The sequence below is a fragment of the Taudactylus pleione genome, unplaced genomic scaffold (assembly GCF_031769625.1).
Source record: "Taudactylus pleione unplaced genomic scaffold, aTauple2 ptg000324l, whole genome shotgun sequence".
Taxonomy (NCBI): Eukaryota; Metazoa; Chordata; class Amphibia; order Anura; family Myobatrachidae; genus Taudactylus; species Taudactylus pleione.
In genome coordinates this window covers 84,453-108,603 of record NW_028284725.1, presented here as the reverse complement: position 1 = coordinate 108,603, position 24,151 = coordinate 84,453, and the positions used below count along the sequence as shown (strand labels likewise).

Genomic DNA, 24,151 nt, shown 5'->3' with positions numbered 1-24,151 from the left:
GCTTCTGATTCACACTGCGCATGCATCAAGGACCATCACTGTAGTGTGACTGACAATCGGTAGCACCCCCCTCAATCAACAAAGATTGACAGACAGCGACACCCCCTTTCCGGCGCGGCTGCAGAGCAGCCATTAACCTCCATGGAAGCAGGAGCCACTGCTCCTTGAAGCAAGCCATGGCTACTGTGGTGTCCAGCCGACGGCACCCCACCTCCTTCTTCTGGCTGTTGCTGTGTCCCGATCACTGTGGCCAGTATGGAAGGGATACCTGACATACTATAACAGTGTGGGGGCAGTGCCATGGCAGGATGACTTTAATAAGTAAACAAATAATGCCAATGTTACTGTTGAAGAGTCTGCATGGTGCGTGTCTTGTGTTTCCACTTACCAAATCAATGCTGCAACTTTCTCCCACATCTTCCTCCTCATCTTTGTGTGGTTCCCCCAGGTGCCTTGTTTCCTCCCACAGGTTGGGTATGCGATCCCAGCACATGCAATGCCGACATTCAGAATCCCTGTGCTGTAATCCTGACAGTGGAAATCCTGACCCATGCAGGTAAGTATCCTAACCCTAACCCACCTTTCCTGTAGCTTAACCCTCCCACCACCACAGCCTAACCCCAACCCACTCCCCCATAGCCTAACCCTAACTCTACACCCCCCCCCCCGCAGCCTATCCCTTACCATCCCCTTAGTACATAACCCTAACCCCTAAACCTAACCCTGATTCTGACTCCTGTCGGGATTCCGGTGCCAGGATTCTGAGCAGTGGCAATGTGTGCTCCAGGATGTTGACTCCCACAGTCCAAAAACTCGGGGCCGGATTACAGCTTGGGATCCCCAGGGCAACTAAGTTGTGGGGGCCCCTACCAATAAAATTACCCTCAGAGACAGGAAAGGAGAGTGAGGGAAAGCATGAGGGAGAGTGGAAAAGATAGAGAGAAGGAGGAGGAGAGGGAGAGAAGGGGGGAGAGAGACAGAGGGAGAGAACACGAGCACACACAAAGCCACACACAGTGACACTAGTAGTGTCACACTACCTGTTTTTGTTTTAGACCTCAGTTCCAGCATCAACTTTCTCATGGGGACGGGCATGTCACGGCATCAAGCCCAGTCCCCACACATACACTCGTAAATCGCAGCAATGTGCCAGCGAGGGGGCGGGGCTTTGATAGGCAGCCACGGACGGGCCACCTAATGTAGAGGCGGAGACAACGTTTTCTTCGTCAGTCTCAACTCAAGTAACAAGCCAAAATGAACCGGAAAGGTAGTGTATACCGGTCCAGAGTGGCCCGGTTCAGGGTAATGCTTGGTACAGTGCGGGGGCCGGCAATGTGCGGGGAGCCCTGGGTGACCACGCCGTCCGCCCTGCCTATAATCCATCCCTGCAAAAACCTACTATATATTAGTGTGTTTGTGGGGTGGGAAATGTAGACCGTACCATCCCCAGGGCTTAAGCACGTCTTGCTGTAAGGGAAAGGCAGCTTACTAAAGGTGAACTCCTCAAGTTGTAAAGGTCTTATCATCTCCCTACTTCTACTGCTACTGCCCTAACATAAACCTTATGAGATCTAAGAATAATGTTACAAAATCAATACAATAAAATAAGGATATAATAAAATTCAGTTATGAAATATAATGAATTGAAACCACTAAAATCACCAATGATGTTTATTTAATTGGTAAGATGTTAATTTGATAAGTGGCCGATGGTGTTATTGGACAATGCAACAAGGTGATGGCCTCGGCCCAAGCAGATCTTTCATCACCTTCTATGGGCACATTCCGGATGGATGACAGAACGTGCGCTACAACGAGCTGTGGTCTTGATCTAAAGGGAATTAAATGAAAGTTTCACATCATCAATTCATAGGAAGAATTAAACATTTCTGTTTTAACAATAGTGAGAATACTCTAAGTATAACAGCAATGACAGGGAAATTGTAACCAGAATACAATTCCCCAAAGAATTCTAATGAAAAGTGTGTAATGACAAAGTGTAATGGTGCATACACATGTAACGATTTTGTAACCAACGTTTTTCGTTAACGATTTTCGTTTAGATTTTCCCTTGAAAAATATAAAGATTTTTTTGAAGTGTAATGAACAATTTTTTCAACGATGAATGAATAACTCATTTCCCCTTTAATGAAAATCGTCATGTTGGACAGTCAGAAGGGATGATGAACGAAAACTACAAACGGGAGCGCGCAGTTATGATTTTCGTTCATCGTTATAACTCAGAAACGGAACAATTTTTTTAATGACTTAACGATAACGACATAATTAACGACAAATCGTTCAAAAAATCATTATGTGTGTATGCACTTTAAGCAATCATAGTGTTTCAGTCATGTAAAAAAAGTAATTTTTATCCCTTTTAATTTGTAATCCAATGGGATTGTGTTATACAGTATATGGAATCCATAAGAAAATATTTTAATTTGTAATGTAATGGGATCTTCTTAATTTTTAAGGCAAATACATTTTAAATATTTTTATCTACAGGAAAATCTTTTTAATTGGTAGTCACATTATTTTTTTCTTCTGGTAATGTATTGGTACTCTTCCTAATGTGTATAATGTGTATAACAATGAAGACACAAATAGTTCCGCTCAGAGTTTCTCTGCAGAATGACTATGAGCTGGCTGCTCAGCCAATTAGAAATGCTTTCCTACACTAGCTATTGCGATTGTTAGGCTGTGAGGGGAGTCATGGGGATTCTTTGCTATAACCAAACATCAGTACAGATTAAATGAATCTCTGCTAACATGGGGAAAAAAATAATAATTAGCAATGCTATGAGACTCTGGGGGCCGATGCGCTCCATCCGTGTCGATGGCCCCCCACAGAGCATGCGCACGACGGCGGCGGCGCCGTCGTGCGCAAGCGTGAGACCCGCTACGACCGACAGCGCTGGTCTCGGTCCAAAGGGGGTGAGCTGTCGATGTTGATTGACAGCTCGCCCCGTTTGGAAGGCGGGCCGGGGGGGAACGCCTACCGTTTGGGGGCGGCCCCACTGACATCACTAGTGATGTCAGTGGAGAGCTTCCGGCTCTGACAGAGCCTGAAGCTCTCCGGGGCTTACGGCAAGGGAGACCCTACCCTAGGGACTCGTCGTAAGCCCCGTTGGTCGCGATGGTCTCTGACCATCGCGACCATCACCGGAGCGGTCGTTAGAGCTGTGGGTGTTAACCCACAGGCTAATGACCGCAACAGAGGCGGGTGGTCAGGATGCAAGTGGCCGCCCAGTTTCTGAGAGACCGCTTGCATCCTCCGACCGTCTCTGAATGAGGCCCTCTATTCCTGTCAATTCATTTAAATTTCCTATTGATTTCAATAGAGTTTCTATGTGTAGCACACAACTCCATTGCAATAAATGGGCCACTGGAATGTCCACTGACAGGAATGGGAAAATACAGCACAATGTATGGCATATACAGATGCGGGGTCAAAGGATATCTACAAAGCCACTTGTCTTACTGTCCCACCCCCACTGATGAACCTGAATAAAGTGTAGATGATAAATTAATTACCCATCTTTGAAGCCTGTTTAATGCACAAACTATTAAATTGGATTTCTACCATACACTAGCTATCAGATTATGGGACTGACCACCAGATTGGGGTCTGCTTAATATACTGACCACCAGATTGGGGTCTGCTTAGTATAATGGCCACCAGATTGGGTTCTGCTTAGTATACTGGCCACCAGATTGGGGTCTGCTTAGTATACTGGCCACCAGATTGGGGTCTGCTTAGTATCCTGGCCACCAGATTGGGTTCTGCTTAGTATACTGCCCACCAGATTGGGGTCTGCTTAGTATACTGGCCACCAGATTGGGATCTTCTTAATATACTGACCACCAGATTGGGTTCTGTTTAGTATACTGCTACCAGATTGGGGTCTGCTTAGTATACTGGCCACCGTATTGCGGTCTACTTAGTATACTGGTCACCAGATTGGGTTCTGCTTAGTATACTGGCCACCAGATTGGGGTCTGCTTAGTATACTGGCCACCAGATTGGGGTCTGCTTAGTATCCTGGCCACCAGATTGGGGTCTGCTTAGTATCCTGGCCACCAGATTGGGGTCTGCTTAGTATACTGGCCACCGGACTGCGGTCTACTTAGTATACTGGTCACCAGATTGGGTTCTGCTCAGTATACTGGCCACCAGATTGGGGTCTGCTTAGTATACTGCCACCAGATTGGGTTCTGTTTAGTATCCTGGCCACCAGATTGGGGTCTGCTTCATATACTGGTCACCAGATTAGGGTCTGCTTAGTATCCTTGCCACCAGATTGGGGTCTGCTTAGTATACTGGGCACCAGATTGGGTTCTGCTTAGTATATTGACCACCAGATTGGGTTCTGCTTAGTATACTGCCATCAGATTGGGTTCTGCTTAGTATACTGCCACCAGATTGGGGTCTGCTTAGTATCCTGGCCACCAGATTGGGGTCTGCTTAGTATACTGGCCACCGGACTGCAGTCTACTTAGTATACTGGTCACCAGATTGGGTTCTGCTTAGTATACTGGCCACCAGATTGGGGTCTGCTTAGTATACTGCCACCAGATTGGGTTCTGTTTAGTATCCTGGCCACCAGATTGGGGTCTGCTTAGTATACATGCCACCAGATTGGGGTCTGCTTCATATACTGGTCACCAGATTAGGGTCTGCTTAGTATCCTGGCCACCAGATTGGGGTCTGCTTAGTATACTGGGCACCAGATTGGGTTCTGCTTAGTATACTGACCACCAGATTGGGTTCTGCTTAGTATACTGCCATCAGATTGGGTTCTGCTTAGTATACTGCCACCAGATTGGGGTCTGCTTAGTATCCTGGCCACCAGATTGGGGTCTGCTTAGTATACTGGCCACCGGACTGCAGTCTACTTAGTATACTGGTCACCAGATTGGGTTCTGCTTAGTATACTGGCCACCAGATTGGGGTCTGCTTAGTATACTGGCACCAGATTGGGTTCTGCTTAGTATACTGACCACCAGATTGGGTTCTGCTTAGTATACTGCCATCAGATTGGGTTCTGCTTAGTATCCTGGCCACCAGATTGGGTTCTGCTTAGTATCCTGGCCACCAGATAGGGGTCTGTTTAGTATACATGTCACCAGATTGGGGTCTGCTTAGTATACTGGCCAGCAGATTGGGGTCTGCTTAGTATCCTGGCCACCAGATTTGGTTCTGCTTAGTATACTGGCCACCAGATTGGGATCTTCTTAATATACTGACCACCAGATTGGGTTCTGCTTAGTATACTGCCACCAGATTGGGGTCTGCTTAGTATACTGGCCACCGGCTTGCAGTCTACTTAGTATACTGGCCACCAGATTGGGGTCTGCTTAGTATACTGGCCACCAGATTGGGGTCTGCTTAGTATCCTGGCCACCAGATTGGGGTCTGCTTAGTATCCTGGCCACCAGATTGGGGTCTGCTTAGTATACTGGCCACCGGACTGCGGTCTACTTAGTATACTGGTCACCAGATTGGGTTCTGCTCAGTATACTGGCCACCAGATTGGGGTCTGCTTAGTATACTGGCACCAGATTGGGGTCTGCTTAGTATCCTGGCCACCAGATTGGGGTCTGCTTAGTATCCTGGCCACCAGATTGGGGTCTGCTTAGTATACTGGCCACCGGACTGCGGTCTACTTAGTATACTGGTCACCAGATTGGGTTCTGCTCAGTATACTGGCCACCAGATTGGGGTCTGCTTAGTATAATGGCCACCAGATTGGGTTGTGCTTAGTATACTGGCCACCAGATTGGGGTCTGCTTAGTATACTGGCCACCAGATTGCTGTCTGCTTATTATACAGGCCACCAAATTGGGGTCTGTTTAGTATACTGGCCACCAGATTGGGGTCTGCTTAGTACACTGTAATTGCAACGCACATGCTAATATAGTTACAGTTATGGAGAAATTAATATCAGCATTATATATGTGACTGAGAATTTTTAAATGAAGGGGTCCTGCATAGTACTGACCAAAATGCACTCTTCTTAGTATAATATCCAAAAGGAAGGAGGTTCCTGCTAGTGAGAGCTTATTTGGGGAGGAGGTGGGGAGGGCAACTATTCTCAAATCCTCAAGGGCAGTATTAATTAAATTGAAATAAATTAGCATATTTTAATACAAGGATAGCTTCATTCTAAAACATTATAATGAATGACTAGATATATTATATATTATTGGATTATATTAGTTTTTCCAGTTTTATCTGGAGGTTTTCCATGCTTATGTTCACATTTCTTAGTTTTATATATGTAGCTTATCTAATGGATCTGTGTCCTGCTGGACACAATATATGTAAAACTGACAGTTATTTTTATTTCATTTACAACTATAATGGACTATGGCCCTCATTCAGAGCCGTTCGCTATTTGCGGTCGTTCGTTCAAAAACAAGGGGTGGCTATGCAAATGATCCGTTCGCAAATTGCAGTCTGTTCACACCTCTAAGTCTGAACGAGCGAGCAAAACATACGCTCGTTTATTTGTTAAAAACGCCCCCTGGCCGCTCGCACCATACGTCATGTCCGCTATTTATTAGATTAATCGAGTACATCGACCAGCGTATGAACTGCTCGCTATTCTTGTGGTTGGTGTTTGCTACCACAAATTTGCGAGCAGTTCTGGCTATAAAATAACCAAGTGACGTGGTCAATGACGCTGCTGTATTAATTATGCACACCCATAATACGCCCGTTTTGACCTTTAAGCACGCCTGCGTTCGGATCTCCACTCCCCATTTTCAAGCACCTTCCCCTGTTACCACCCACATACGCCTCATTCTGCCACTCAAAATAGCAGGCACTCGCTATATAGCGTACAAACGATTTTTGGCCGCACTGACTGGTTCGCGCATGCATACTAAAAACCGTACGCATGCGCAGATGTGCAAACATCGCTCGGAACGAGCGTACTGCCGCTAACGAGCGGCTCTGAATGAGGGCCTATGTTTCTACCAGGTCACTTCCATTACAAGAAACGTATTTTTCCTTACACCAAATTGTGTATAAATTATGATACACAAGGAGTAATACGAGATGGAAATGTCAGTGTAATAAGAAATATATTGGTATGACAAAGAGATGTATAAATGGGATGTAGTTTAAATCCTGGCAGTCGGGATGCCAGGGCTCAGAATCCTGGTGCCAGCATACCTATGGTAAGTAGTGGGGTTAGGGTTAGGCACTAGGGGGAGGGTTAGGGTTAGGCACTAGGGGGGGTTAGAGATTAGGGAGGGTTAGGGTTAAGCACTTGGGGAGGGTTAGGGTTAGACACTAGGGGGGAGGGTTAGTGATAGGCACTTGGGGGAGGGTTAGGGTTAGGCACTGGGGGGGAAGGCTAGGTTTAGGCAATGGGGGGAGTTTAGGTTTAAGGTGCAGGGAGGAAGGGTTAGGGGTAGGGTTAGGATACTTATCGACAGGTGTCAGTATCCTAACCCTGCCCAGATCTCGGTGTCGGGATACTGACCACCAGATCCAGATTGCCAGCTTGTATATTGTTTGTATAAATGCTAGGTCATAAGGAAAGTGAAAGTAGGCACAATAACACTTACGGTATTGCCAGATGTTTCCTTGGCATTGCCAGATGTTTCCTTGGCATAGAGATCACGGGGGCCGCAAACCCCTAAAAGAGAAAACAGACACCATAGTACCTAAATGACTCCATGAGAACATTATACAACATAATGAGGCTGATTCACTTCATTGGGACATTGTCCTCCTCATTTTATACTCATTAGTTATTCTATATTATAATTATACATTGTAAGTAAACTGTAATGTGCTCTATGATAGTTACTGAGAGGCAAAGATTAGTATATGAATGGGATTCATAACTAGATATTATGGCAGAGCTGTAAATAGACATTGTGGTGTCCTGTGTGAGAAGGAGCATCGGTGCTCCCCCCCCACCATGTCATCATTTCATATTACTGTTAGTTTGCAGCACTGGAGGGGCCATGGCAATGATACTGTACCAGTCTGGTCCTGGGGCTCTTGGCTGTTATTATTGTTTGTCCCCATTTGTGTGTGTAATAGCTGGAAGGTATGTACATAGGGCCTGATTCAGCTTGGATCACAGTTTCTAATACACCTGCAATTGGCCGATTGTTGCGTTCTGCACATTTAACTATATCTAGCTAAAAATATTTCATAATAATCTATTCTTATCTATAAATTACACTATTTTTCATTATGTGAAATTTTTAGCCATAATTCCCATTGTTACATGTTGTTCATGCGATATCAGCACAAAGTACTTACGTGCATCTCATAGGAACAATGTCCCTGGAACTGAGCTGCTTGTCCTTCTAGTACGGTCCTATGGAAAAGAATACAGAAATAATACAGTTACTATTGTGTCTGGTATATGATTTGCATTAGTTAGTCGATGGATTATAGGAGCTCATTCAGACCTGCTCGCTAAGCTGCAAACGCTCGCTGCTGCCGATGGTATGCAGTGTGTATGCAGTGTGCGCAAACCTTAGCGAAAGTTCACAATGCATTCGCTCGCTGCGCATAGACAGCCCAGCAGAGTGAGTGACAGAGGAAGCCATTTGTAGGTGGTAACAGGGGCTGGCCATTAAAAACGGGGGAGTGGAGGTGCAAACACAGGCGTGCCTGAGCATCTCAATGGCGTGTTAGAGGTTTGCATAATGATAAGACAGCGTCATAGTACACGTCAGCTGGCTTGTTTTTACACTGAATTGCTCGCAGTGCTTGCGGCAGGGTATGATCAACCTCAAGTGCTGCGATCGCATCCGATGTTACCCGATGTACCAATGGTTGCATACACTTCCTGGACATGACGTGCACAAGTGGGCGTCTTAAGACAGGCTGGTGGGTGTCTGCATACACTATGTGATCGCTCTCTAAGAAATACTGGGTGTGCTAATGTATTTCAATCTGCATACACATCATGCAAGCGATCGCATATAGCAAGCGACTCTGAATCAGTTCCATAGTTTATAAGTGTAAACTTCTATTTGTTCCTATTGTTCCTAGGTCAGTCACTTCCTTTGCCTATTCTGCATTTCAGTCCTGTGCCATATATGCCATATCCACCACTCCATAACAGCATACCCCAAGGCAGCCTTTTTTATTTTGATATTTTAAAAATATTGCACAGCTGTAAAGACCAGCATATGTACACTCGTCCCAACTGTCCCAGCATGGTAACTTGTGGGGTAACTACAATTTGTATTGCTGCGATAAGCTGTGATGCAGATTGTTAGTCCACAACTATGATAAACAGACCCCTTAAACTTTTAATTACATGGTAAAAGAATACCTGGAGGACAAGTCTCAGCTGAACATTGATTGCTCTGGCGCCTTCAGGGATCTTGTGGGCCAGACTCAGATGGTGCGCCTTCACCTGCAGGAGGAAGGGTGACAGCAGAGAGTTAGTTACTGGGCACCGGCACACTCAGAGGCCCTGATTCAGAGACGGATGCTCTGAAAGAGCGCTCACTCTGAATCTGGGCATTTTGGGGGTTTTTTTGTGCGGCCTCCTGGCCACTCGCATAGCTGTGGGTGACCACCCACAGCTATTGCGAGCGGCCAGGATGATGGTCAAGACCATCGCAACCATTGGGGCTTGCAACGAGACCCAGAGAGCTTCTGGCTCTAATAGAGCCGGAAGCTCTCCCACTGACATCACTGTCAGTGGTGTTTGTGAAGCCACCCCCCGCCACGCCTACAAAACGGGGCGAGCTGTCGATCAACATCGACAGCCTCCCTTTTGTAGTGAACCACAGAGCGAGAGAATTTCTCTCTCGTTCCGGGGCTTGCGCATGCACAGTGCGGCCGCTGCGCGTGTGCAGAGAACACCATCGACCCGCTCGCGAGCGGGTCTGAATCAGGCCCAGAGTACTCAGGGAGAAAGGAGCATATGGATAAGTAATGTACGTTTCCTCACACAGACATGTAATACCACAGGTGTAGCCAGGGGCATTTATATAGAGGTTATTCATCATTGCTTTGAATTGAATCGCGGCCATGGACTTGTCCACTACCAATTATTTTTATTTAATTTACAATTATGGACTAAGGGCCTGATTCATCATTGGGAATAGAGTGAGAAATAGCACTTAACTGTGAACCTGGACAAACCATGTTGCAATGCATGGGGTGTAAATACATACTTTTTTTGCATGCAGGGTAAATACTGGCTGCTTTTAAATGTAGCCTACAAATACTGCACAGCTTTATTATTACTCTACAATTTACATGTCAATTTGGACACCTCCCTCCCAAATCTAAATATCTCTGTACATTTTAAATTTGCCCCGCCTGCAGTGCAGCATAGTTTCACCAATATGATCAGGCCCCAAGTTTTTGCAAGATCATTTGTATTACAAGAAACCTATTTTTCCTTTCTCATATTGTGTATAAATTTTGACACTTGTGGAGTAATATAAAATGTAAATGTCAGTGTAATAAGCAATACATTGTATGACAAAGAGATATATACATACTAGGACATAAGAAAAAGGTTAGTAACCACAATGACACTGAGAGCACTTACCTCAGGTATTGCTAGGTGTTTATTTGGCCTAGGGACAATGGCCTCAGGTATTGCCAGGTGTCTTCTTGGCATAAGGACCACGGCCTCAGGTACTGCCAGGTGTTTTCTTGGCCTAGGGACAACGGCCTCAGGTATTGCCAGGTGTCTTCTTGGCATAAGGACCACGGCCTCAGGTACTGCCAGGTGTTTTCTTGGCCTAGGGACCATAGCCTCAGGTACTGCCAGGTGTTTTCTTGGCTGAGGAACAACGGCCTCAGGTACTGCCAGGTGTTTTCTTGGCCTAGGGACAACGGCCTCAGGTATTGCCAGGTGTCTTCTTGGCATAAGGACCACGGCCTCAGGTACTGCCAGGTGTTTTCTTGGCCTAGGGACAATGGCCTCAGGTACTGCCTGGTGTTTTCTTGGCCTAGGGAGAATGGCCTCAGGTACAGCCAGGTGTTCTCTTGGCATAGGGACCACAGCCTCAGATACTGCCAGATGATTTCTTGGCATAGGGACCACAGCCTCAGATACTGCCAGATGATTTCTTGGCCTAGGGAGAACGGCCTCAGGTACTGCCAAGTGTTTTCGTGGCCTAGGGAGAATGGCCTCAGGTACTGCCAAGTGTTCTCTTGGCATAGGGACCACGGCCTCAGGTACTACCAGGTGTTTTTTTGGCATAGGGACCACTGGGGGCGGTTTATGCAGCGAAGCCCTAAAAAGAGAAATCAGACACATTTGCACCTAAAGGACTCCATGAGAAGGTAACAATAACTAAGATTAATATAATATAATAATGTACCCAGAGCTACATATTATGGTGTATTATGATTAACATTTATATAGTAATAGCTAAAAAAATACTTCATAACAATCTATTTCTTTCTATAAATGACACTAATTTTCATAATTTCTATCCATAAATCACATTGTTACATATTGTTCATGTGATATCTGCACAAGCTACTTACTCAGAGCGTCTCTTAGGATCAATGTTACTGTAACTGGGGACTTTGTCCTTATGGTCCTTATGGGCTGGCTCTATGGAAAAGAATATAGAAATAGTACAGTTACTACTATGTCTGGTATATGTTTTGTGTCAGCTAGTCAATGGAATATAGTTTGGAAGTGTAAACTCCTATTTGTTCCTATTGTTCCTGGGTCAGTTGCTTCCTTTGCCTAATCTGTAACTGTAATGACCAGCATATGTACATACCTCCCACCTCCCAGCATGGTAACTTGTGGTGCAACTACAATCTGTATTGCTGGGATAAGTGGGTGATGCAGATTGTTAGTGCACAACTATGATAAACCGACCTCTTAATCTTTTCATTATAAGATACAAATATACCTGGAGGACGAGGGTCTTTCAGCTGCACTTTGTCGTCTCTTGTAGCCTCAAGGATTTTGTTGGGGGCACAAACATGGTTCCTCTCCACCTGCAGGAGAAGGGTAATCAGCAGAGAGTTAGTTACTGGGCACGGCACACTCAGAGAACACAGGGAGACAGGGGATTATGGATGGGTAACCTACGTGTCCTCACACAGGGGCCTATTCATGATGTTAATTATTGGGGTCCGAACAACCCTGATAACTAACATTCTAACTCGCTGCCCCTGATAACTAACATTCTAACTCGCTGCGGCTGCTGCAGAAATTCATCATTGCTCCAGCGCGGTGACAGCTAATGCGAAACCTGCTGTCCCCGCGAGTGGCTTCACTGCTCCTTTTCAGAGCAGTGACGGGACTGTGCATGTGTGACCTACAGGACATGCATGTGCACAAGAGCCCCGACGTCCAGGAGAGGGAGCCGACAAGGGCGTAGTGAGTAACAATTTGCCGGGACAGCCTGTTATCGCTTCAGCTGTCCCAGCAGCAAATTTTATATAGTAAAGAAAATGCGATAGAAAGTGAAAAGTATGGAGAGGGAAAATTCAGTTTATTAAATATGCCCCTAAATCCCTTGTTCCACCACAGTTATACCCAGTAACATAGATAAATAAGTACAACTATAAAGTCCAGCATATGTACACACCTCCCAGCCATCCCAGCATGGTAACTTGTGGGGTAACTACAATTTGTATTGCTGCAATAAGCTGTGATGCAGATTGTTAGTCCACAACTATGATAAACAGATCCCTTCAACTTTTAATTACATGGTACAAGAATACCTGGTGGACGAGTCTCAGCTGAACATTGATTGCTCTGGCGCCTTCAGGGATCTTGTGGGCCAGACTCAGATGGTGCGCCTTCACCTGCAGGAGGAAGGGTGACAGCAGAGAGTTAGTTACTGGGCACTGCACACTCAGAGTACACAGGGAGACAGGAGATTATGGATAAGTAACCTACGTGTCCTCACAGAGACATGTAATACCACAGGTGTAGATTTTATGTCTGATTGAGCCTGTAGTAGATATTTCTAACATATTTTAATTGGCAGCTGAATTATCTAATAGAATTTCAGTATTTCATTCTATAATACTACAATGGATGACTAGATGTATTATATATAATTAGAATACATTTGTTTTACTAGTTTTATATGGAGTTTTTTCATGCCTTTGTTCACATTTCTTAGTTTTACATATTTAGATTATCTTATTGGCCGCGAAACAATTCAGCGCATTGTTAATTCAGTAAATGGCGGTTAATTCAGAAACATGGGTGTTTAGTCGCGAGAACCGGCATTCTTCGACCAAAGTTTCGGCTGCGAGGCTGTCAGCGCACTTTGTCGGGTTTCTCCTCCCTCTCCTCCCTCCCCCCCCCAGGAGGATGCGAGAAGAAATCCTTAGTCGGGCCAAACATCAGGCTGAATGGAATAGCTCTGGGAGCTCCCTCCCGCGGCTACTCATCATTGCTTTGAACTGAATCGCGGCCATGGACTTGTCCACTACAAATTACTTTTATTTCATTTACAATTATAATGGAATATGTTTTTGCAAGATCATTTGTATTACAAGAAACCTATTTTTTGCTTTCTCATATTGTGTATAAATTTTGACACTTGTGGAGTAATATAAGATGTAAATGTCAGTGCTATAAGCAATACATTGTATGACAAAGAGATATATAAATACTAGGACATAAGGAAAAGGTTAGTAACCACAATGACACTGAAAGCACTTACCTCAGGTATTGCCAGGTGTCTTCTTGGCATAAGCACCATGGGTTCAGGTACTGCCAGGTGTTTTTTTGGCATAGGAACCACAGCCTCAGATACTGCCAGGTGTTTTCTTGGCATAGTGACCATGGCCTTAGGTACTGCCAGGTGTTTATCTAGCATAGGGACCACGGCCTCAGGTACTGCCAGGTGTTTATCTAGCATAGGGACCACGGCCTCAGGTACTGCCAGGTGTTTATCTGGCATAGGGACCACAGCCTCAGGTACTGCCAGGTATTTATCTGGCATAGGGACTACGGCCTCAGGTACTGCCAGGTGTTTATCTGGCATAGGGACCACGGCCTCAGGTACTGCCAGGTGTTTTCTTGGCATGGGAACCATGGCCTCAGCTACTGCCAGGTGTTTATCTGGCATAGGGACCACAGCCTCAGGTACTGCCAGGTGTTTTCTTGGCATAGGGACCACGGCCTCAGCTACTGCCAGGTGTTTATCTGGCATAGGGACCACAGCCTCAGGTACTGCCAGGTGTTCTCTTGGCATAGGGACCATGGCCTCAGGTACTGCCAGGTCTTTTCTTGGCATAGGGACCACAGCCTCAGGTACTGCCAGGTCTTTTCTTGGCATATGGACCATGGATGACAATTTAGGCAGCAAAGCCCTAAAAAGATAAAACAGACACATTTGCACCTAAAGGACTCCAAGAGAATGTAACAATAGCTAAGGTTAGTATAATATAATAATGTACATATAGCTACATATAATGTGTGAATAACATTTATATAGCAATAGCTAAAAAAATACTTCATAACAATCTATTCTTATCTATAAATTACACTAATTATCATCACTTTACATTTCTATCCATAAATCCCATTGTTACATATTGTTCATGCGATATCTGCACAAGGTACTTACTCAGAGCGTCTCATAGGACCAGTGTTACTGTAACTGGGGACTTTGTCCTTATGGTCCTTATGGGCTGGCTCTGTGGAAAAGAATATAGAAATAGTACAGTTACTACTATGTCTGGTATATGTTTTGCTTTAGTTAGTCAATGGAATATAGTTTGGAAGTGTAAACCCCTATTTGTTCCTATTGTTCCTGGGTCAGTTGCTTCCTAATCTGTAACTGTAATGACCAGCATATGTACATATCTCCCACCTCCCAGCATGGTAACTTGTGATGCAACTACAATCTGTATTGCTGGGATAAGTGGTGATGCAGATTGTTAGTGCACAACTATGATAAACCGACCTCTTAATCTTTTCATTATAAGATACAAAATACCTGGAGGACGAGGGTCTTTTAGCTGCACTTTGTCTTCTCTTGTAGCCTCAGGGATTTTGTGGGGGGCATACACACGGTTCCTCACCACCTGCAGGAGAAGGGTAAACAGCAGAGAGTTAGTTACTGGGCACCGGCACACTCAGAGAAAACAGGGAGACAGGGGATTATGGATGGGTAACCTACATGCCCTCACACAGACATGTAATACCCCAGGTGTAGCTTTTATGACTCATTGAGACTGTAGTAGATATGTTTAACATATTTTAATCGGCAGCTGAATTTCCAATAAAAAGTAAATGATCACATTCCAACCAATCTTCTAATAAAACTGATTTTGAATGTTCATAATATTTGTTTTATTTAATAATAAATCCTTTATTGATCCACAGTTTTATCCAGTAACATAGATGAATATGCCGTTACCCCTTGGGGGCTGCTCACCAGTGTTTTGATGTGCTTGGCCTTGCTCCCGTAGGTGAGTGTGCTGCGAGAGTCTTCATAGGCAGCATCCGCAGGGCTGATGTGTGTGATCATCACCATTCTGCTCCTGCCACTCAGTGCGCCCTGTGATAGAGAAAGCTCTGGTTATAGGAGAGATCACTGTGGAATCCTTGTACATTGTAATGAGCAGTTTATAGATCTACTACTATTGTTTTATACTATGTTTGTGAGAAACAAGTGATTGCACTAAATACTAATATCATGGCTGATTGCAGATATTGGCCCTCATTCAGAGCCGCTCGTTAGCGGCAGTACGCTCGTTCCGAGCGATGTTTGCACATCTGCGCATGCGTACGGTTTTTAGTACGCATGCGCGAACCAGTCAGTGCGGCCAAAAATCGTTTGTATGCTATATAGCGAATGCCTGCTATTTTGAGTGACAGAATGAGGCGTATGTGGGTGGTAACAGGGGAAGGTGTTTGAAAATGGGGAGTGGAGATCCGAACGCAGGCGTGCTTAAAGGTCAAAACGGGCGTATTATGGGTGTGCATAATTAATACAGCAGCGTCATTGACCACGTCACTGGGTTATTTTATAGCCAGAACTGCTCGCAAATTTGTGGTAGCAAACACCAACCACAAGAATAGCGAGCAGTTCATACGCTGGTCGATGTACTCGATTAATCTAATAAATAGCGGACATGACGTAGGATGCGAGCGGCCAGGGGGCGTTTTTAACAAATAAACTTCGTATGTTTTGCTCGCTCGTTCAGACTTAGAGGCGTGAACAGACTACAATTTGCGAACGGATCATTTGAATAGCCACCCCTTGTTTTTGAACGAACGACCGCAAATAGCGAACGGCTCTGAATCAGGCCCATTGTCTGAGATAACACAAAAAGAATTATGTTTTCCGAGCAATATTCCTGATGATTGGGGTTCAGGCATAGATGCTGTGGCCACATTCCCTGTACACAGGACCTCATCATTTACAATAAGCTGTGGCCACAGCCCCATACACTAGACCACATGGCCCTGTTTGATAACTCATATTCATATTCTTTAATGCTTGTATCCCAACAAGATATCTAAGAGGTGATTAATGCTACTTATACATCAGCCATGGGTGTATCCAGGGGCTTATTAAGAGATGTCAGTTCACTGACAGCAGCCGGGGGTAGAGGAGGGGGCACCAGTTGGGGAGTGAGCACGGGCCCCCTCCTCTCTCCCCAGCCCCCTCCTCTCTCCCTGGCTGCCATCAGCGAACTGACAGCAGCAGTAGGCTCCGGACACTAGAGTGTGCCCAGAGTCTACTGCGCATGCGTAAGTCATCGGGAAAATGGCGCGACCGCCATTTTCCTGGTGACTTCCTACTGCACATGCAAAAAACACCAGGACAAAGGCAGCAGCAGTTATTTTCAAGGCGTTTTGTGTAGAGCTACTCCGTGGGAGTGGTAAGTATAAAAAAAAAAGTATGGGTGCAGGGTGTGCGGTGCAGGCCCCCTTGAACTGCACATAAATATGCCCCAGGGTGTATCTATAATGGGTGCAGGGTATACGGTGCACATGTCCGGTGGTCTCACACCGCACACCCTGCACCCATAACCTATACTTAACGCTCTGCCAATGCTGTAATCACCAATGTAGTCACAGAGAGAATGACATTGGTGCCATATTTCCAAAGTCCTGCACATGCCCAGTAGAGAAAGCGCAGTGTCAGAGTATAATTAGTGCATGTGCCTGTAAGAGAAGGGGGAGGCCGGCATGGAGACTGCACACGGGGCCCTTCTCTCTCCTGACATCAGGTACAGTTGTATGGTCATATGTGTAGGAAATATCATAGTGATAACATACCTTTAGCAGCCACGTCAATTTGCTGTCCCGATAATTGATATGGCTGCCTGGTCTCTTGCGTAGCGCCATAATGCAGATCCTTAGGGCCAGAAGGGAGCGGTTTATATAGCCACTTTCTTTCATGGTTTGGCCAGTGTTCTTAGTCTGATATAGAAACAGGAAAGATAATGAAGACACATCTGGCTTCAGTCACAGTGTGGATGTGGTACAAACACATAAACTATTGTATGATAAAGCTAATTACACAATTTACTTCAATTGTGTCCTAAGACAGTGACTCCCTTTCACCTTAGTTTTAGTTAGTGATATTGGCTAAAATGCTTTCTTACTGCATGTAATTTAACCCAAGCTACTAAAAAAATGTAATTCCTTTATTAGTATCATTAATTTAATACTAGTTTATGTTATTAATTAAAAAATTACTTTAGTCAAAATGTAAATAATTTATAAGGTCTCAGTGGGTGGGGGTCACTGACATAAATGTATGTAACCAAGGGGGTGGTGGGTAGTAACAGATTGGGAATCACCGCTCTAAGGGGAGAAAGACCTCTTTTAGGGAGTACTCAGTGGCATCACAAGGGGGGTGCAGGCCGCACCTGGGTGTCATCCGTCGGGGGGTGACACCAAAGTGCAGACTTCCCCTGACGACTAGTGGTGAAGCATGAACACTGCAGAAGGATAGCAAACTCTTACCATATTTACCTCTTTGGCATTGCAGGGGAAATACAAAGAAATGATAATGAGATGTAAAATACAAGTGATACCTGGCATGCTCGCTCTGATCCCGCCAGGTCTACCATGTACAGCCGGCCCGTGCACACTCCATCACTGCTCGTCTGCTTTACGGTGACTTGTACAACAGCATGGGAGCGGGATGAGTTCTTATTGGCAGCTGTGGCTGCCTTAGAGCGGCGCTTATTCCCTTTAGTCAGTAATGCGATGGCCTGAAAAGAAAGTAATATAGATGCACCAACACTCTTGTGGTTACACAAAACAACACATAAAGTTACACTTGCCCATGTGTTATAGATACAGCAGGGTCACTACACCAGCAACCACATAGTCATGGGCTCTGCTTATTCATCACACATTAATAGGATATTTACAGACAGCAAACCTGTTGGTATTAGTCTGTACTTATGTGTATCCCCCTTGTTCAGTGCTGCAGAACCCTTGTGGTGCCTTATAAATAAAAGATGATAATAATAATAATATAGACAGGGATGACTAGTGGTGAAGCATGGACACTGCATAAGGATAGTCACCTCCTCAGGACTGCTGGGGAAGAACTCTGCAATCCCTTCTATCCTGGTGTTACCGTAGGGATCCTCTCTAAGGTTCAGACACCCAGAGGACGGTCTTAGCAGATCCCGAACGGTTTCATTGTAGACCTGAAAATGTAATGAAGGAATAATCACTCTCTGCAATACAAGCACAAGTGTGTAATCCACATTTACTCTCTGGAAAGGGCTTGTGTTACTTGTGGTTCTCCAGATGCTGTATATCATAAAGAAAGTTTTTGTAGGGAATGTACATATAGGGCAGGGGCCCATCTTAGCTTTCAGTTCTGCACCAATCCCCATGAATTTTCAAAAATAGAGGGTCTCAGTTGCCCCCTCAAACTTTGTTATGGGCCTGGTGATTGCTAGTTATGCCCAATTACACATTTTGGGGGATCATTTATAGTTGGTCGCATATGTGCGCAGAATGTACATAAAGATTACATATAAAAAGCTTATTTCAAGCATTTGTTGTATCAGAATTATCTCAAGATGCTTCCAGCTGATATACAGCATTAGCTGCAGTTGTATGTCAGGTGTGTGTATAGCGCACAATAACGGTATACAATCGGGAAGCCGGCTGCCTTAATACCGGCAGCCGGCTTCCCGACTGTCATATCCCGGCGAGGGTGAAATGCCGGGCATCTAGATGTAGACGCCTGACATTTCCCTGACGCCGGGAGACCGGCGCCCAGCATCCCGATCGAAGGGATGCCGGGCGCCGCGAGCAGACAGCCGCAGGGGGGGAGTTAGGTTTAGGGCACCTGGGGGGACTTCGGGTTAGGCACCCCCCCGGGAGGGTTAGGGTTAGGCTAGGGGGAGGGAGGGTTAGGGTTAGGCACCCCCGGGGGGGACTTAGGGTTAGGCACCCCCCGGGGGACTTAGGTTTAGGCAGCGGGGAGGGGGGGTTAGGCACTTATAGGGGGGATTTGGGATAGGCACTTGGGGGAGGAGGTTAGGGTTAGGCACCCCTAAGGAGGGTTAGGGGGTTAGGTTAGGTTAGTCAATACTTACCTATCGATGATTGGGATTTCCAGCGCTGTCGGGCTTCCGCTGCCGGGAACTCTGCTTTGGTCGGCCAGGCACTGCCGGCGGTATTTCATACCGATTCCCACAATAACACAGAGATGGTGTAGAGAAGTGGATTGATAGTGTTGTTAGTATATTATTAACCTCCTCCTATCTGGCCTCCCTAACTCCAATCTCTCTCCTCTGCAATCTGTCCTCAATGCTGCCGCTCGGCTCATCTTCCTCTCCAAATATACTACATCTGCCTCCCCTCTTCTGCAAGCCCTTTCCTTTCCTACTACATCTGCCTCCCCTCTCCTGCAAGCCCTTTCCTTTCCTACTACATCTGCCTCCCCTCTCCTGCAAGCCCTTTCCTTTCCTACTACATCTGCCTCCCCTCTCCTGCAAGCCCTTTCCTTTCCTACCACATCTGCCTCCCCTCTCCTGCAAGCCCTTTCCTTTCCTACCACATCTGCCTCCCCTCTCCTGCAAGCCCTTTCCTTTCCTACCACATCTGCCTCCCCTCTCCTGCAAGCCCTTTCCTTTCCTACCACATCTGCCTCCCCTCTCCTGCAAGCCCTTTCCTTTCCTACCACATCTGCCTCCCCTCTCCTGCAAGCCCTTTCCTTTCCTACCACATCTGCCTCCCCTCTCCTGCAAGCCCTTTCCTTTCCTACCACATCTGCCTCCCCTCTCCTGCAAGCCCTTCCCTTTCCTACCACATCTGCCTCCCCTCTCCTGCAAGCCCTTTCCTTTCCTACCACATCTGCCTCCCCTCTCCTGCAAGCCCTTCCCTTTCCTACCACATCTGCCTCCCCTCTCCTGCAAGCCCTTCCCTTTCCTACCACATCTGCCTCCCCTCTCCTGCAAGCCCTTCCCTTTCCTACCACATCTGCCTCCCCTCTCCTGCAAGCCCTTTCCTTTCCTACCACATCTGCCTCCCCTCTCCTGCAAGCCCTTCCCTTTCCTACCACATCTGCCTCCCCTCTCCTGCAAGCCCTTCCCTTTCCTACCACATCTGCCTCCCCTCTTCTGCAAGCCCTTCCCTTTCCTACCACATCTGCCTCCCCTCTCCTGCAAGCCCTTCCCTTTCCTACCATATCTGCCTCCTGCAAGCCCTTCCCTTTCCTACCACATCTGCCTCCCCTCTCCTGCAAGCTCTTTCCTTTCCTACCACATCTGCCTCCCCTCTCCTGCAAGCCCTTTCCTTTCATACCACATCTGCCTCCCCTCTCCTGCAAGCCCTTCCCTTTCATACCACATCTGCCTCCCCTCTCCTGCAAGCCCTTCCCTTTCATACTACATCTGCCTCCCCTCTCCTACAAGCCCTTCCCTTTCATACCACATCTGCCTCCCCTCTCCTACAAGCCCTTCCCTTTCATACTACATTTGCCTCCCCTCTCCTACAAGCCCTTCCCTTTCATACTACATCTGCCTCCCCTCTCCTACAAGCCCTTCCCTTTCATACCACATCTGCCTCCCCTCTCCTACAAGCCCTTCCCTTTCATACCACATCTGCCTCCCCTCTCCTACAAGCCCTTCCCTTTCATATTACATCTGCCTCCCCTCTCCTACAAGCCCTTTCCTTTCAGAACCCAATTCACGCTCCTCACACTCACTTACACAGCCATCACCCAATCCTCTCCCAGTTACATCTCTGACCTCATTTCCCTTCATACTCCCATCTGCCCTCTTGCTGCTTCTCCTGATTGCTTCTTCCCATGACTGCCTCCAAGATTTTGCACATGTTGCTCCCTACCTCTGAAATTCTCTACCTCTCCCTGTCAGACTCTTCACCTCTCTACAAAACTTCAAACAGACTCTCAAGACGCACATCTCCATCAAAGCCTCCTGTCTCTCATCCTAACACTCTGTCCCATGCTCACTGTCTATCCCATCTGTGTCACCCCTGTCTGTCTGCCCCTACCATGTAGAATGTAAGCTTCCACGAGCAGGGCCCTCTTCCCAATGTGCTTTTCCTTCCCTTACTATTATTTACAGCACCTAACCCTGGACTTCTGCAACCGTGCTACTTATTTCAGTGTTATGACCGCTGTTGCAGCAATAGTTATATACAATGTATTTGTCCAGCATTGTCTTGTACTGTAAGTCACTGTTTTCTTGTCTGCTCAGTTGTTAATGTACTTTGTTAATAATAATTTAGGCTAATAATAATAATAATACAAACATCTGTTGTTACCTCAATCAAAACTGAAATGAGATGATTGTGTCCTGCAGTAGTCCTAGTGGTATCAATAAAGTATCAATTAAGTAATGTGAATATATTGCCGCGACTCCATATAACATAGCCGGGATTCTAATGAATCTACTACTATCAGCTGATGGGAAAGATACACAATCAGCCAATCAGAGGATAGCGCTGCTAACAGCTATCATCACTCTGTGTAGTTGCATCCAGCCCTCCAGCTCCGGCAATAGACACATAACCCAAAATCTGCCTATACGTCATGTCTAATTGTGCTGCAGTTTACTTGTCCTATGTATGCTCGCTGCTGCCCGTACATGCTCAGTATGTAAATGCATATCTTATGCAAACCCCCAGAGTTCCATCCACCTCTAAATAAGACACATAGAATATAAACCAAGCACATATTCCTCATACTTACCTCAGCATAGGACACTGACACTGAGAACTTATTCTGCCCTCTCTGCACCTCGATGGTCTTATATAGATCTTTCAGAGAACGAAATATCACTCCGGGCTCATGACCATTGCCCATCATAGTAAAGGTCTTCCCGGTGCCTGTGATAAATATAAAGGTATTAGGCATACACTCACTGACATTACAAGAAAGACTGGCAGATATGTAATTATATACAATGTGTCATGTCAGTAATGAACAGCGACAGACATCATGTGACTAAGCCAATATTCATCAGGATGCTGCTTAAGAACTATGACGTGTCCTTATTGGATGTTTTCAGCTCAATATTCATCTATTATCCTGTATCTGTCATCACTATACTGAGGATTCAGTGCTCAGACCCGGATTGTGCCATGTACCTAACGCCTCACTTTCTGGAACCACCTGGATAACTGCACAGTCTGTAAGGAAACTACTAGCTCACAATTACTAACAGTACAGATGGTCACATGTTTTACCACCACTCATTTCACCAGCTCACTACTTTTACACATACAATATAAACAAGTAGACTTATGTATTAATAACATTAATATTACCTGTTGGGCCGTATGCAAATATAGCAGCACTGTACCCCGAGATGATATCATCCACTAGGTTCTTCATTGTGGACTGATAGACATGCTCCTGAAATGAGACACATTTATTGATGCTACATAAGCAATCATGAAAATAATGTAACAATATGCCCTATAGTGAATAAGGAGAAATGACAGCTGTACAAGCATTACTGGCTGATGCTATAGTCACATAGGATGATAAATTGCTCTCATGCCCTATTTTACTCCCTTACAAGATGCAGCATGAGCAGCGCTGCCATATGTATAATGTATGTGTAGGGTGTGTGGTGCAAATGGGCACCTGAATCCAGGGGGGCCCACACCGCACTTCATACACCCATTGTATGTACTTACCATGCAGCTGCCTCAATAGAAATCTACCTTGTGGCACCATTTTCCCAGAGATATACAGATTGCCTGCACAATAGGCTCTGGCACAGTACCAGAGACTGCACCTCCTGTATAATGGTTTGGGGGGGACCCGTTCAGAGACTGAACACAGGAACCCTCCTCTCATAAGATGTCCCTGAGTACTGTATTATATATACTATTAACTTATTATTTATTGTAAATAGCTCAGGATTACAATCACCTGGGTAGCTGCCTGGTCAAACACCTCATGAAAGGTGAACGTCCTCTCCCTGGTCCTGCAGCAACGCAGGACATCATCAGGATCCTCGCCAGGGTCCTGCAGTAGTACTGTCTGTAAGGAAAGAGAAGACACATGGTCAGTATATGTCACCAGGCTCTACAAGCACCTCTGCAGCTGGAGCCAAAGAACTTCAGTCCAGTTTATATTAATGGGAAAAAGCAAAATCACACATATTATAATAACTTATTGGATTGTGTCTCAAATGGTTTGCTACCTATTGTGGAACTACAAGTCTCAGCATAACCTCCTTATTGGAGGGAATTGCCATATGTTACTGTCAATAAAATATGTGCATGACATCTTTTTTCCCTACTGAACCGAGAGCCCTGGATTGGGCAGATTGGGCAGATAGGGTGAGATGGAAGATGTTATCCGGCCTCTCTGCAGTATAAACATAGATACATCTTCTCACACTATCTTCAGAGGATATAGCAATAGCTGGTGCAGCCTAGGGGGGTGTGACCACACTGACCAATAAGAAGCTACAAGCAGAGAGCTCACCACTTCCTACTGGTCTGAGGGGTTACACCCCTGTCTGACAAATATAATCAGCTGGTTACTAATAGGGAGGAGCAGTTTAGGAGCCCTGCAATGGTGATTTACAGCAGGCCCAGCATTTGCATAATCCAGCAATGGTCCATGATTTCCCCATTTCTTGTGCACAGAGAGGTAACACCTGGCACTATCTGTGCAGCAGGTCATAACTCTGATTTACTTATGGGTATATGGGGACTGTGATAGCGTTCTACCT

The 24,151-nt window shown here is 45.8% G+C and overlaps 1 protein-coding gene across 1 annotated transcript; it reads right to left on the bottom strand.

Moving 5' to 3' along the window:
- Positions 1 to 1,748: 1,748 nt before the first annotated feature.
- LOC148509487 (uncharacterized) lies at positions 1,749 to 23,451 on the bottom strand (the record flags this gene model as incomplete). Its single annotated transcript, XM_088443037.1, has 18 exons — positions 1,749 to 1,831; positions 7,582 to 7,652; positions 8,291 to 8,348; positions 9,318 to 9,401; positions 10,554 to 10,790; positions 10,983 to 11,247; positions 11,504 to 11,573; positions 11,884 to 11,971; positions 12,704 to 12,787; positions 13,660 to 13,850; positions 14,941 to 15,028; positions 15,382 to 15,504; positions 17,235 to 17,378; positions 17,999 to 18,163; positions 18,566 to 18,625; positions 22,150 to 22,286; positions 22,728 to 22,815; positions 23,341 to 23,451. Coding segments are annotated over 16 exons (1,986 nt in total), but the record flags the coding sequence as incomplete, so codon positions are not given.
- Between the last annotated feature and the right edge of the window lie 700 nt (positions 23,452 to 24,151).